Here is a 15,684-nt window from a genome sequence, read left to right on the forward strand (position 1 = left end):
GGTACAGGGCACGTCTCCCATCACTGGTGGCTCTCTAGCGGATAGTCAAATATCAGGTGCACATCAGGTAGAGCAGATGCTGATTTGGGGCAGATAGGTGGGATCCGAGCCACCCCTTGCACTTTTGCACACTTTGTAAGGAAGTAGGAGCACTGGAAATCTTCCAGTAACTTCTACCAGTAGCCAACCATTAAAAGGAACAGTAAAATGTTTAATAATATAATGTTCAAGCTCTGGACTAATCATACAGTGATTAAATCAAAGAGAAGACAATGTAATCTGGGCAGTCATCACTGGCCATCGATTTGTTCTTCCAGCCCTGCCTTAACAGCACAAAAGACACTGTCTGTCCCCACCACCATCGCCCTGATGTATTCATTAACCCCCATGCAATCCTCCAGCAGCAAGTAAAGATGCAAATCCAGGGAGAAAGGTCCACTGAAGGCACTAAAGCAAAGACAACCCCAGTCAGGAGTCCTAAGCTGCTGATTCCTAAATGCAGAGGAAAGATCTGTTGGGTTTTTTTCTTAAGGCATCTGGTTTTGGCCACCGTTAGAGCAAAAAGCTGTTAGCAAGAAAGACAATATAGGCCAAATATGAGCTCTTTCATGGCTCTGACCTCAAAAGGGGTTGCAATAGGAGCCCTCATTTCGGTAGCAGGTTTATTTGCTTGTCCCCATGCTGACACCTGCATGGTCAAAAGCAGACCACCCTCAGAAAAAGCAGCTAGGCCCAGTGGGGTCCACAGCTGAGCCTCAACCACACGATATGGTACTGACCACCTTCATGGGGGGCCTCTCTCTCTCCCTGTCTGATCCAGCCACCATGACTCAACATCATTTGGGAACAAAGCTGGGAGGGGATAAAATCAAATGTGTTTCTCTCTTGTGTTTCCACTGAAAAAAAAAATGACTTTGGTATTGTTCCACTTCCAATCAGTAAAATAAATAGTAGCTTGATTTTGAAAAGTCTGGTAAAATGGAAACACATTCCCAGGACTAATCTACTTGCTTGGAAAAAAAAAGTATATATGGCCTCTGAAGTTGAACTATTGCTTTAAAATAAATGAGTACTGTAGGAGTCTGAAAGCAAAATAAGCCCTGGATTTTGTTCCTTCTTCTCAAAGAGTTTATTTTAACCACCACTATGTCCATGCAGTCCTCACCACATCAAAGGACATCCAGAAACCATCGTTGCCGCAGAACATCCCCAATAAGTTTCTGTGCTCCCTTTAGCAATGATGCATCCTTTCCCAAGGAGCATGGAGGGGAGAGCTGGATATGAACTGGGCAGCTTGAGCCCCTCTTATTTTAGTTACAGAAGCAAGGAAACTCAGAAGCTGTGATCTGATCTTCTGTGGGAGCCAGAGCCCTTCTCACACCCTGACCAGGCTATTCCTGCCTGCATCCCACTCCAGCCCCAACAGGACTTGCACAGTGGGGAGCCGGGAGCCTGGCTGTCAGACAGCTTCTTCCTGGGAGTGATAAGAACCCAGGCAGGTGCTCTTCCTTTAAATGCAGGTGTCAGCACCAGATTTTTTCTTTTTTTTAACAAAGCAGCTACAATTATCTCTTGCCAAGGGTCTGATGATGCTGATACCAGCCATGCTGATGAGCTCTGATGAGTTCTGATAATACAGATCAGCGCAGGATCTCTATACCCAAACTGCTTATCTGCTGGATCCCAAACAACAAAGGGGTCCAGCCTGCTCTGAGTGGAGCATTCCAGTGCATGCCCAGAGGCAGGTCCGACAGCCCTGAGGACTACGAAATCAAGCTTGAGGGATCTGATGACGTTCAGTGCCTGCTGGGTGGGATGAGTGGGAGTAGAGGAAAGAGAGGGCTGGACCATAGTTAAGACACAAACCTCTGCATTTTAGTCATGGGCTCTTTCTAATATCTTTTTTCCCCAGAGTTTGCCCAGAATGACTCCCCTCTTCCACCTTCACACACACATGGACTCATGCACCATCCTGTCCCATCAAGCCAGATTTTTCCTTAATCATCTCCAGCACCAAGTGACTAGCTGCAGCAGGACGATCGTCCCAGTGCTCAATACAAGCTTCAAGCTAACTTCAGTTCTTAAGCACTCCCTCCAACCCCACCACTTCCTGCAGGGCTTTTCACTTGCAAGCCTGTCTACTTACGTATGCAACATTTTCAGTTGCAGGGCAGCTCCCTGTCTAATCTCCACCATCCCTGGCCCTTCCGAGTGAGATAAGAGCAGCTGAACTGGCAGCAAAGCAAACAAAGCTAGTGGAGCTGTAGCCTGCAAACATTGGTGGGGAGCAGGGAACAGCCCCACAGAGAGAGGCTATAGCAGCACTGCCACCACCAAGACATGGTACAGAGACAGGGGCAGATGTGGTAGGTTCAACCAGCCAAGACAAGGTGGAAGAAGTTAAGAAAGCAGCTGGGAAAGGTTATGGGAGCCCCTCTTCAGGCATCAGTTATGGTGTGTAACCCTATTTCCATCTTCACTTATCTCTTGGCATTTACCAGCACAATAGGCAACCTCATTGTGCTTTTTCCCTTTATTAGGAATGCCTTCTGGCACAAAGTTCTTTATGTAAGGCACAAAGCCCTTACATAGGATCATTGTCAACATGGCCCTGGTGAACGTCTTACTCTGTTGCTACAAAGAGGTCCCAGCAGTCCTCTTCTTTGCCAGCACCAGTGTTTTTGGTGAGATGGGGTGCCACAACCTCATCTACACATAACACATGCCGAGACCGATCAGCATCTGGTCAGTGGAGAATCTAAGTTTCCTCCATTTGATAAAGATCCACAGACCTAACCATCACCGGTCCAAGTTCATCTACAGGCACCAGGGGCAGTATGTGAACACTATCTTTGCTGGCTGCTGGATCTTCAGCATCATCTTCCAATTGCCTTACCTTCAGTACAACACAACAGCAGAGAGTATAAGTAATGAAACCATTGTGTGTTTAGATGCCAGCACTTGCTTAAGCTCTCCAGGGAGCTTCATCATGAAGTTCACCACCTGTGCCTCTGTCAGCCTGGATCTCATCTCCATCATCCTTGTGATAGTCCTGAATGGATTCATCATTCACCTCTTCTGGAGGCAAAGGAGAAAGATAACGGCTGCCTACACCACTGGGAGCACTTGTAACAAGCACACTGCTCGGGCGACCAAGATCTTGCTCTCACTGCTTTCCATTTATGTTGTCTGCTGGCTCTTCAATGACATCACCTGGATTGCTCTTGTTTCAGGGGCTCCTTAAGCACAACTTTGAGAACAGCATCCTCAGACATCTCCATGGAGTGCTGTCCTGCATCTATTACTCATCCAGTTTCTATGTCATTGTATTTGGCTACAAGAAAGTCAGACAATATCTCACTGAAGCCTGGTGGTGCCCGAGATGTGAGAAGCCTACCATTGTCCAGAGCATGGAGAGGTAGCCTCCCGAAATCCTTTGTGGGTTCTCCAACTTTCCAGACAGAAAAGCATGTCAGCTATTCAGGCGTTTAAAATAAACATCTCTTGGATCATGCTTAAAATTCAGGGGGTTCCCATCGATCTTCTTCTTGCACCTTGTGATAGTATTGTTGGGCATCACCAACCAGATGCGAGAACTCATCAGAAAAAAACATCCAGTAGACATCAAAAAATGGATTTGCCTTGGAGACATGTCACAGAAAATATCCCAGAGAAAGCTTATTTCAAAAGGCACAGCAGCAGGTAAACATTTACCTTCAGCCAGATGAAAGCAAATGGAAATACTCTCATTATTGCCAGTCAGCAACAGCCCATAATAAGCAAGAGATCAAGTATAGATAGTCCCTAAGGACTTGTTACTTTTGAAAACTATAAGAGTGAAAGTAGGCATTCTTCAGTATTGTCACTGGCAGGCAAGTGTTTCCATTTCCACAATAGCCCATTGAGAGAGAAAACAAGTAACAAAAAGCCCTCTGAAAGCCCAGACATTGCACTAATGTGGGCAGCCAACAGAACTGTTAGATTCTAGGGAAAATTACTGCAAGATTATGTTTTGAGAATTCATGATTTTATGAAGATGAAAATATGACCAGGCAAATGGTGCTATCCTTTAGAGGTTTATGGCTTCCAGCACCAAACATTTCTTTTTCAACAAAACAGAAATCATGAAGTCACAATTCCAGGGCACATTTTCTTGTGTCAGATCATTCTGTGTATAATACAGCTGAGAAAATAAAGGAAAATGTAACTCCAAACACTTACGCATCTTTCCCTCCTAGCCCCAAGAGCAGGGGTCTGGGAATAAAAGAAGGAAAACTTCCTGTGTGCCATTCTGTCTTTAAAAGGAATGTGTTTCCATTATTATTTTTATTTGACTAATGTTATTATACATATTTAAATGTCAGCTGACACACTGAAAGGTGCTTCCCTTCCTTTCTACCGCTGCCTATAAGCCTCCTTCTGCTTTTGTGCTCCCTCTCTAGAATGGCAATACCTGCAATGCAGCTACTGGGGCTCTGGGGGTTTCTTCTTGTCTGTCTTGCCCACACAAGTCTGCCAAATATTTGTATATAGGCATCTTTTGCCTCTTCGGGGTATGTATCTCCGGGGTAATGCCTGCTTGCTATCCAGAAAGGATACTTAGCGCCTGGGTCATTTTAACAGATGCTCAACAAGGGATGGACTATGCAGAAACCTAGCCCAGGAGCTACCCAGCCTCTACACTGCTTTTTCTCTTACAATTGGGTTGCAACTGGCAGGTGACATTCAGTGAATCTCACTTATGGGGTTACTGGTTTTGCATCTCTCTCCAGGGGATCCGGTGCAGCTTCTTTTCCTTTAGGCTCTGCAACCCAGAGCAAATTCTGAGTATCCTGACCTCTGTTGGAGATAAATCCCTGCAGAAAGTGATCCCTGCAAAAGTGCTTTTCTGACTGCTTTTGAGGGACAAACATTGCCTGGGTTTCCCTGTTCTTTTCTTTAGGCTTTCATGATTCAATGCACATTGCACATATAAAATACACAGGGGCTGAAAAAGTCTCCTGCTAGCTGCTGGCAAAGGCCATGTATCAGTCCTGATCTCTTCCCACCTACCCGGGGGATGCAAGCTGCCTTCCCCCGGCTGTCCAGGGCGCTGTGTCAACACCAACCATTCGCCCGTACAACCCACTGTGGGTCTACACCACCATCAGCATATCACAGCCTTCTAGACATTCTTAGAAATTTTCCTGATTTTTGAAAGTTGACCCTGCAAGGAAGGCAGACTGGGCAATATTTTGGGGAAAGAGGGAGAAAAGAATTTATTCTTCCTCTGAAGCCTTCTGTACAGCTTTTCAAATGACCCCTGGAAACCTGCCGTGTTGGCCACTGAAAAAAGCAAGGTACTAGATTGCATGTGCCTTGAGTCTAATCCAGCCTGACAATCCTCACAATCCTATGTTCCCCATTTATCCACAGATTAGGTACAACAGAGACAACTGCTCTGTTCCTTTTCCTACACTGACAAATTAACACTAGCTAGGAGCACCACTTGTTGGAGAGAGCAGGCAATGCAGTCGGAACATGTAACATAGGAGATGAATGCAGTACCAGCAAAGACTCACAATCATGCTGCACCCATACTAAGTACTTTGATTCTAATGACTTTTTAAAATGTCTTTTTAAATAAAAATACTCTGTCTTCTCCTCTCTCCTCTAACTTCCTCCAGCAACATAATCTATTTGGATTAGCTCAAGGAGATGAAAGTAGCCTTGCTGCTCTCAGAGTTACCTGTGAACTCCATGCAGTTCAAGTGGAAAAGCAAATACTCCACGTCGGTGATGCAGCTTGCTTAGCTCTTGGCCAGCCGTCAGCAAGGAGCTGCTGAAATGGGAGTAGTGTTATTTCAAAGCCAGATAAGGAGACCGCACATGCTGCATTCAAACTGATCTCTTCTTGTGCATGCACTTCCTTCTGGTTTATTTCACAGTCATTTGCAGAATTATATTAAAATTTGGGCTGGAAGGGACGTTTGTTCAGCTGAGTGCTGAATACCTCAAAGAAAAGCAATGCCCCCACGTCTCTGGGCTTTCACTGTCCTCACAGTGAAAACACTGCTCCTTGTATCTCACTGGAATTTCCCTTACTGCAGCTTACACCCACTGCCTCTCATCCTTTTGTTGCACACCTCTGAGAGAAGTCAGGCTCTCCTTTCTCTATAATCTTAATTATGTAGCTGAAAAGAGCAATTAGATCTTACTCAGCCTTCCCTTCTCCAGGATACACAGAGCCAGCTCCCTCAGCCTCTCCTCTTATGTCATTTGCTCCAGCCTCCTGGCCACGTTCATTAGGACATTCACATGGTGCTATGTGCAAGGCAAGACCTCATCTGGCCAAGTCATTCATATTCAAGACAGAAAGACAGACAGACACATGGAGAAGTGTGGAGAAGTCTGGCATCACTGGGGTAGGGAGCAAGAGGAGCTGGGCTTGCTCAGTCTCACTGAAGAAGTCTGAAAGGGAGATGAACTCAGGCAGATAAATGGTCCACTCCTGCGTTACACCAGTATTTTCTAATGCTGTTGTTCCACACACACATCTTTTGGTGATAAAAAGGTTATTAGAAGCTGGGATCGGTTCCCTGGCCCATTCCACCACATGCTCATGAGCACAGAGGGAATGCATGTGAGAGGTGAAGGGATGCTGAGAATGGCAGGAAGAAACCTTTAGAGGAAAGGAGGCTTTGGTCAAGACACAAAGTCTGGGAGAACCACAATTTAGCCTCTAGCCAAGACAAAGTAAAAATGCTTTCTTCTGTGTTGCATCCAGAAAGAGAAATGCAGGCTGTGACTCAACCTGCTCATGCCAAAGCCAAGATGTTAAATGGTGGGCAACATTGACATCAGGTGGAATTTGCAATCCAGCTGAGCGCACTTGATTTAAATAACGTGGCTGGAAATATAGGGTTTTTGCAGCTAAAGCCTTACCTCAAGCAGCCATGGCACCACAGGTGCAAATCCCCATCGGTTCCTGGAAACAACCTAAGAGCGGTATCACTGGATTATAGCACCTGCACGTGCAGCAAAACAAATTGGATTTCAACGTCTCTGGTTTTCTTTTCCCTTAATGCCGGTGGATATGTGGAGAGAGAAGAAAAGTTCTTCATTAATTTGTGCTGGAAAGCCTGATCATCTGGGTCTTGGTCACTACTTGCGTGTTGTCAGCTGAGTCACGGCCTTTGCAGGACGTTTATTTCAAATGGAGACGAACGCCCTGAGAAGGAGATAGCCTTTTTAATTAAATGGGTTCTAATGGAAACAAGGGAAGAGACAGGTGAAATGAAACCGGGGCTGCTGTGACAGACTTCTTAACTAATGACTTCTAAATTGGATACAATTTACATTTTGAAAAGATTCAGGAAGCTCATTAAGGCTCTAGACAAACAGCTTGGCTGGCCAGAGGAGGGAGGAGCGAGCTCTGCAGCCGGAGTAGCACTGTATGAGACAGATATCCAGAACAATAGCAACTACTGAACATTAACACCACCGCTACTTATATAATTGTTGTCCTCCCCAGGACTGATATTTTTATTTGATTTTCAGCTACAAAAAGCCAGGCATGGAAAAGTAACCTGCCCGGTGCTGGGGCTAAGCTCAGCTGAGCTACGCAGAGTTAGTCAACGATGATTTCCAGCAGAAAACGCAGGTCTAGAAGAACAGATCTTTTCTGGGAATGTGTTAATTCCCAAGAAACATTGGTTAGGAGCCATCTGTTATAATTTATAGCCAAAAGAGATGAAGAAAACAATGCAGATGAATTGTTGGAAAGACATCCACACACACAGATGCGGTCACAGGCACATGGTCCAAACCAGGTGGCCAGGTCATTAACCAGTGACAGCCCCTGCTTGAAATCGGGGATATCCCAATCCACACACCCTGCATGGTTTCTCTGATCACCAAAGAGCCTTTGAAAGGTTTTGGTTTTGCTTCAGTGCACACCAGGAAATGTCCGAGAATCACTTCTCACCCACGCTGCTCTTCCAGCCTAAGCCAGCACCCTGTCTGCCGGGCTCCACTGAGTCATACTGAAAAGGTAAATCCCCATCTCTGTGGCTATGCGGGAGGAAAGCATCTAAGTATCAGTTTTAGGGATTTCGCTTCACCATGATTTGTTTTCTTTAATCCCTCATTAGCACAGCAGTCTCCATCTCCAAATATTTTTGAAGACCTGCTCAGGGAAATCCTTGGATTTCTTTTAGATTTATATTTTTACTGGCCTTACTTGTTTCAATTCTTCCTCCAGCTTTTAAGGAGAAAGAGCCTTTGATCACCAAGTCTCACTCCCTGCATCTCTCAGCCAGTAATACCTGCCCCAGAAGCAACTGTGGTGTGGCTGAACTAGACCAAACACTCAAATCTTCAGAAAAAAACTGCCATAAACCACAACACTGTGAAAAACCTCATAATAGCTTCAAACCTTCCAGCACCTTCTGATATGTCGTGAACTCTAAAGCAGGAAGACAAAATGAATGGAAACTGCTACACAGTGAGAACCAAGTTTATGGAACGCCATTTGCAAGTGACAGTACAGTTGATGACTGTGATCACCTGCATTCCATAGAGAAAAGGAAAATAAGGGGAGATAACCATGAGATCCCACCTAGTGGAGTCTTTCTCATATAACTTCCAACAAAGCTCTGTTAGCATTCTCACAGCCTAACCAAGGTAGGACCACAAAGCTTGCATTCAGCAGCAACCTGGGAGCACACAGGAGACAAATCCAGGGCTGCAGTTCTGCTCTGCAGGCAGAGCTCTGACAGATTGACCCCGTTACCTGAAATAAAAGCTCTCGAAACCAGAACTAGTTTAGAGAGGAGATATTGCTTTATTCGACATCGGGTAGAAATCCACAAATCTAGCACCCCTTACCAGGAATATTCACCCATTATTTATAAACAAAAGATTCTCATTATTCCGCCTACCTAACACATAACTCCACCTAGGCTTACACATTCATTAAGATGACCGAATAGCCCTTTTGCACATGCATATTAAATTTTGCAGTGTTAGCAAAACACTTCTGCACAAGCATGAGTTCCTCAGTTCCTCAGTTCGGGTAAGGATACCCTTCCTTACATTATCCTTTTAAGGTATTGAGGCATCTCAGGACAGTAAAAGTTTACTGTAAGTTTGCCAGCTTCTTGAGGATGATAAGGATGTTCCTTGAAGTAGCCACAGCTTTGTCCTAATTGATAAAGGAGTACATACTTTGACATACAAGAGAACCTTGAAATGGTGAACTACTTCTTGTTATCCCATCCTTATCACTATCAGCTCGGTGACTATTTTCTCACACAGTAAGAAGCTCAGTAATGAACTATTTTCTCACACAGTAAGAAGGTTAATAGGAAGGCAACAACAATTTAGTTAGCATATGGTTATAAACAAAAGAGAGGCCTTTGGTAACAACCCATTCGCTTAAAAACTTCAGAAACTCTAGAACAAGAGACCAACACAAGCAGAACCTAATTTTCCTCTGTCGTGCTTTCATCTTGTTTTTGTGGATGTCTCAATTTTGCAGTTTTTTTTATCAAGAACTGTTTTGATTAGAATTGAATAGTTTGGGTTGGAAGGGATCCTTAAAGATCATCTAGTCCAAGCTCCCCTGCAATGAGCAGGGACATCTTCAACTAGATCAGGTTGCTCAGAGCCCCGTCCAACCTCACCTTGAACGTTTCCAGGGATGGGACAACTTGTTCCAGTGTTTCACCTCCCTCATTGTAAAAAATTTCTTCCTTATATCTAGTCTAAATCCTCCTTCTTTTAGTTTAAAACTATTACCCTTTGTCCTATTGCAACAGGGCCTGCTCAAAAGTTTGCACCCATCTTTCCTATAGGCCCCCGTTTAAAAAATATATGAAGTAACAGTAAGCCAGGTTATTTCTCTTAAAACAAGCAATCCAAGTAGAGCACTGAAAACAAAGCATGAGGGTTTCAGCAGATCAAGACAAGTCTCACAGGCTTCTCTAGAGGTTTTGGGGAGGTACTAAGGTACCATATGGCATATCCTGATGCCAGGGGGAGTTCACCCCACATGTGGGGTTACCAGTTCATTGCCCTGCAATTATAAAATACATCTGCAGCTCTTTACCTCCGGCACACTGATTCAGACACCTCCCAGAGTCTGATCCTGCAATCCACAGAGTGCTTCCTGGAAGGTGACGAAGGCCTTTTCTGCCCGCTGGCACAGGAGAAGTGCATTCAGAAATGGATGTTCATTAACACATTTATAGACAAGTATTTGGAAGAATACCAGAGGTCCATATCCAAGCAGGAGGCAGCTGGCAGGCAGCACTTGCATTATTTCATCCAGAAATATATTTTTGTTACACGAAGGTTACATCCACGTTGTAAATTCAGGCATGCCCAGGCACTGGAAAGTAATCATCCATGTGAGAAAGCTGTTAGAAAGTTCCCCGGCATAAATTTGGGTGCCAATTTGAATTTTCCTAGATAATCCCCAGGCACGGTTCAACGCACAGAACAGTCCAAGAACAACTCCCAGCAGGCAGTTTGCATCCAGCCACCCTCTCCTGGAAGGCAAGACAGTTTACAAGCGTGGAAGAGGGCATTTTGTGCCAGCTGGCCACAGGGCCCAGGTTACATTTAGTTCCTGGATGCACTTAGTTTCTTAGCACAGATGAAGCTGAATTGCCTCTACTTAGAGTGTCATTACTGGACATCAATACATGACGCCACCCACCGTACACGTACTGAATCCAGCACTCTGGGACTGCACTGTCAGCTGGATTCATTCTCGTTGCTATTACAAAGAAGTGACAATCACCCACGCAAGTGTATATAATTCCTATATATAATGAGGCATTTGAGGGGGGAATGTGCAGTTTGACCTTTTGTGAAAATAATTTGAAAAGCCACATATTTTCCCCCAAAGCTGTCTGCATCAGGAGCAGGCGCTGGCTGAGGAAATCGCACAGGTTTGCAAGTTCTGGATTACTATGATCCCACCATAGTGCGATATTTGCAAGATGGAGTGGGATGAGTTATGCTCCAAGAGGCAGTCCTTTAACTCAATTAACACGCACTGCTCATCACAGGCTTCACATACACCTTCCTATTGTCTTGGTAGGAAGTCAGCCTCAATCCTTTGAAATCTACGGTTATTAAAGAAACCAGAGGGACTTTTCCAGATCTAAACTAGGAAAAATATAAACAGGCATCCGAGAAATAACAGCCCAAAGGAAGTAAAATGTTTCTGAAGAGGATCCCGGTGTCGTAACCAAACTGAACTGAGCATTTGGTGCACTGTCAGTCATCTGTAGTTTGAGCTCTGTTTCTACATGGCATAATGGTGACACCTACAGGAAAAAAACTCATCTGCTATCTCTGCAGCCCAGAAAGGAGCGGATGACATCACTTTATTAACATTATCTCCTTATTAAAGGCTGTACGGACCGTGCAAGCAAGTGAAATACATATCACTTGCACAAGTAAGTGCTGGCTGCAGACCAACGTCATTAGTGGGATAATGACAAAACAGGATCTGGGAGCCATTAACTCCCTCCAAATCTGCTGAAGCCACTGGTACCAAGCAAAGCACAAATGACAGTAAAATTAGGAAAAAAAAAAAAAAAAAAAAAAAAAAAAAGGAAAGAGGAAAGTTACTGCAATAATGCTTCTTTCTGAAAGCATCTTTTGAGCTTTGTTTGGTGTATGCCTGTGTGTGGCTCCAGGACACGGCTACTTGTGCCCCAGAGAGCCGTGGACTGAGTTACACTGAAACTATCGCTGAACACAGACAGGTTTGGGAGAACATCCAACCACTTCCCACTCCTTCAGCGATGAACTTGCTGCAGAGCAGAGCACAGGCTGGTACCACACACTTGGCCTGTGCCCATTTACTATTTTCCCAGCAGTGTTACAGGACTTGATACAGGACTATGGAAGAACATCCAAACATTATGTCCTAGTTTGAGGTAAAACAGAACTGATTTTCTGTTCAGTAATTTTACCTTTTTAGCTGGGCATCTTCTAACTAACTAAACTCTGAAAATTAACAGCATATTGTTCAGAAACTGTTCACTCTCACGGTGATAAGACCTGATTATACCAAGGAATGGTATGCAGAGAGGCCCTTGCTTATACTTATTGCTATAACAACCAAGGTCAGGTAAATTTGTTATTTGCCCCATTGGAGGGTCGGAAGAGGAAAAGCATAGAGGGGTCACACCTGTAGGGAGGAACGGACAGGACAGGTGACCCAAAACTGACCGACAGGGTATTCCACCCTATCTGCATCATGCTCAGTATAAAAGCTGAGGGATCAAAGGGTCAACTCTTCCTTCAATGGCCGATGTCCAAGGAGGACCCCGTCTGTTCGCCTGCCTTTGATCCCAATCTGAGCATTCCTGACTCCAGATCTGGAATCCAGCTCCTGTCCATCACCGAGTCCAGTCTGGGACTTTCCCCCGTGCCTGCTGGTGATGTGATCATCATCCTAGGAGCTTGATACGGTTTTGTATACACTGTATACTGTAGCGCCCAACGTGGGGCTCGACTGTGGTACAACTAGAGCTCTAGTAGATTGTCTGAATAGTTTGAATTCCAGCTTTCTCAGAGATTAAAACAGACAGCTCACATCATGTTTTTAGACAGAATATTGTATCATATCTTGATGGGGATTTCGTCCAGGTTACTTGATTCGGCACTGTGTAATTTGCCTTATGTGTTGTATAATTTACTTGCTCTTTGTGTCTGTATGCGGTGGTTCAAACGTGGTATTCTGGTATTGTGTTTGATTCTGATCCATACCATGATTGAATGGCTGGTTTCTTTACCTGGATTCCTTGGGCATTTCGTATTGAATTCTGTTGATAATTATACTTTGAATTTTACCTTGGGAATGTTTACTTCACCCTTTACTGCTCAGGCGACATTGTCACCATCAGAGATGGAGGATGCAGCCCCTTTGGATAGTGTGAATGACAGCTGCATTCTTAAAATCATTATTTTAGTGTCAATATTGCTGAAAGGGCTGAAGGGGTGGCTTCTCTTTAAATCTTGGCGCAGAAATGCGATATGCACTGACACTGACCTTACTCAGACTCCATCAAAAAAAACCCTGGGCAAGCAGCTCGGGCATCCTAGGAAATGAGCCAGGGGAAGGGAACCCACCCCACTCACGGTTTTACCCCAAACCAGGACACATTAGAGCACATAATATTTCTTAGGAACATTAGTATGACCTCTAATCAGAATGGATTTTAAGAAAGTAAAATATCCTACAGATAAAATAATTAAAAGCTTTGTTTTTAACTCTCATTGAAGTGTCACCCTTTGTCAAATTCACAGGCAAAGACATAGAAGAAAAACCCAGGTATCTGTCATTCGGTTTTTATTTTTACAAGCAATCGTGAACATTACACATGATATAAAATAAGCATTGTCTGAAGCATACCCTAAAGATAACCACCAGGAAAGCTTCAGTTTATAATTTATCTAGTTGCATATAGGTACAGTTTCCCTTGTGCCTCAAAAGTTACCAGAGGACAGGTCCTTTCTGACCACACAGTGAGTACTAGACTAACCTGGTAAGACAGAAACAGACCACAGACAATACAGTTTGCACAAAGCATAAACAAAGGGGCATTGTCATTGATTTCCAAAATGAGATTTGAAAGATTAATATTAAAATAAAACCATTTAATAAAACATCCAGTCCATAGTTCACTTCCTTTCTGAGCACTTCCCACTGTGTTGCTGGTTCTACATTGTTAACACTCAGCAGAAGCTGTTTTCTGTGGCAGACAGATCTGAATTTGTCTCAAGCTCATGGTGGTATGTGCACAGGCAGCTGTGCAGTCCCCAGTAATGAGTAATTAGCTAACACAGTTCTTTTGATTATGTCTATATGTCTAATAGCCGCTAATTCCCATTTTCAATTTGTTAAAGCATTTCCCCAAAAAATACCTCCCAACAAAAAGTGCTTTAAAAGGCCACACTAAAGGGATGTCTGAAGCAACAAAGGGCTAGATCAGTCAGAACTTTACAACCACAAAGCAAGTCAAAACAAGTAAAAACTAAAATACTTATCACTCATGGAAGGACTGGGGCAGAGCCCAACAAATGGTATCAGATCTACCAGTGGGCAATCAAAGAAAGGGGGGGGAATTTTGTTCTCCACCCCCAGCTGTAAATTCATGCAGCATCTTTTTGTGCTGATACATGTTCTGATCTAAAAACTAAATCCAGAAAAACATAAAAAAAAAAATGAATTGGTTCCCCGCTCTGGCCCATTGCATGGTCAGGGAGCATCACTACCACTAAAAGGGAAGCGACAGGAGGCTCCATTTGGCTGGACACCAGCATTAGATCAGCTTAAAGCAATTATCAACCTACAGCCAAAGCCCACCCACCTGCACCGGCTCTGCATAGATCAATGCTAACCTGATTTTTAAACAGACCAGCTTCCTCTGGGCAGCTTGGTTTCCGACATTTTTACCACATTAAGCCAGCTTACTGTGTGAGACAGCTAGCTAGTTTGGGGCCAGATCAAGGGCAGTCTCTCCGATTTTGTCAGGGGAAAAAGTGCTTTGGTTCAGGCCACGACAGGATACCGTTTCTTCAGCCGCCCGACGTGCGGCTGGGCCAGGCAGCTCCAGCTCGATTCCATGCCTACACACCGCTGACTTAAAGGCAGAAGGTACGGACTACTCGTAGGTGTAACTTAAGCCTCATTGCCAGGGGCACCCCGACGGCCAGCACGCTCAGCACGGTCTGCCTGGGCGGAGCCGGTGCATGCACTCCGCCGCAGGGTCACGGGTGGGGACATCTCCACGCATGGGCAAACCTGCTGCGCCCACGGGGGCCCACTCCACGGTGCTGCTGCGGGAAGCGCCTGAGCGCCAGCTCCCATACGCACTCAGGGGCGGTTTTTCCTCACAGGTTTTAATTCCTCCTCTCACCGCCCCTCCCGGGCGCACCGGCGGCTGGGCCGGACCCCGCCGCCTCCCCTAGCGCTCCCTCGCCCGCCCTGCGGGCAGCGCTCCCTCTCACGGCCGCGCCTCGCCACCAGGCCCCCTCTCCGGGCGGGCTGCCCGGCGTTGCGCCAGCCCGACCCCGCCGCGCCCACCTCAGCGCTACCTCACTGCAGGCAGCCAGCGGCCGGCCCGCAGCTCGGGGTCCTTGCGGCGGAGCGGGGCGGGACGTACCAAGTCCCGCCCCCAACGACGGCCGGTGTGGGCGGGGCCAGGGGGGAGGATGGACGCGGCGCTGCTCGCCGCCGCTGCTGTGCTTCTAGCTGTCCTCCTCTTCTTCGCCACCCGCCTCCGCGGCCAGGCGAGGGCAGGTGGGTCACGGCTCGCCTAGGCTTCCCCTCCTCCCCCTCCGGTGGCCGCTCCCCGGCCTGGCCCGCCCCCGCTCTCAACGGGCGCGCGGGGGAGGGGCGGGGGCCCTGGGGAGGGGGGGTGCGTCTCCATGGAAACCGGGGTGGGGGCGCCTCGCCTGAGGCCTTCCCCTGAGGGGAAGCCGTCATGGCGGGGGCGTCCCGCGAGTTCCCCCAGGATCCCTGGTGTCCTGCCTTTCTTTCTGCTCTCCGGGATCGCTACTCAGGCCCCGGAGTGGCAGCCCCGGGCGGTGGCGAGGCCTGCTGCTGCTGTTGGTTGAGGTCTCGGCCCGGCTCCCGGCCCGAGGCGGTACCAGGGTGAGGGGCGCCGGGTTTGCCGT

At 46.2% G+C, this 15,684-nt stretch overlaps 1 protein-coding gene across 1 annotated transcript in view; it reads left to right on the top strand.

The window, feature by feature from the left end:
- The first annotated feature begins 15,200 nt into the window (after window positions 1-15,200).
- The window catches only part of DDRGK1 (DDRGK domain containing 1), a 39,389-nt gene continuing 38,905 nt past the window's right edge, over window positions 15,201-15,684 (top strand). Inside the window, exon 1 of the mRNA XM_074147299.1 lies at window positions 15,201-15,307. Within this exon, the coding sequence (XP_074003400.1) occupies window positions 15,220-15,307 (88 nt within the window). The 5' untranslated portion in view covers window positions 15,201-15,219. The remainder of the gene's footprint in view (window positions 15,308-15,684) is intronic.

The sequence above is a fragment of the Numenius arquata genome, chromosome 5 (genome assembly GCF_964106895.1).
Source record: "Numenius arquata chromosome 5, bNumArq3.hap1.1, whole genome shotgun sequence".
Classification (NCBI taxonomy): domain Eukaryota; kingdom Metazoa; phylum Chordata; class Aves; order Charadriiformes; family Scolopacidae; genus Numenius; species Numenius arquata.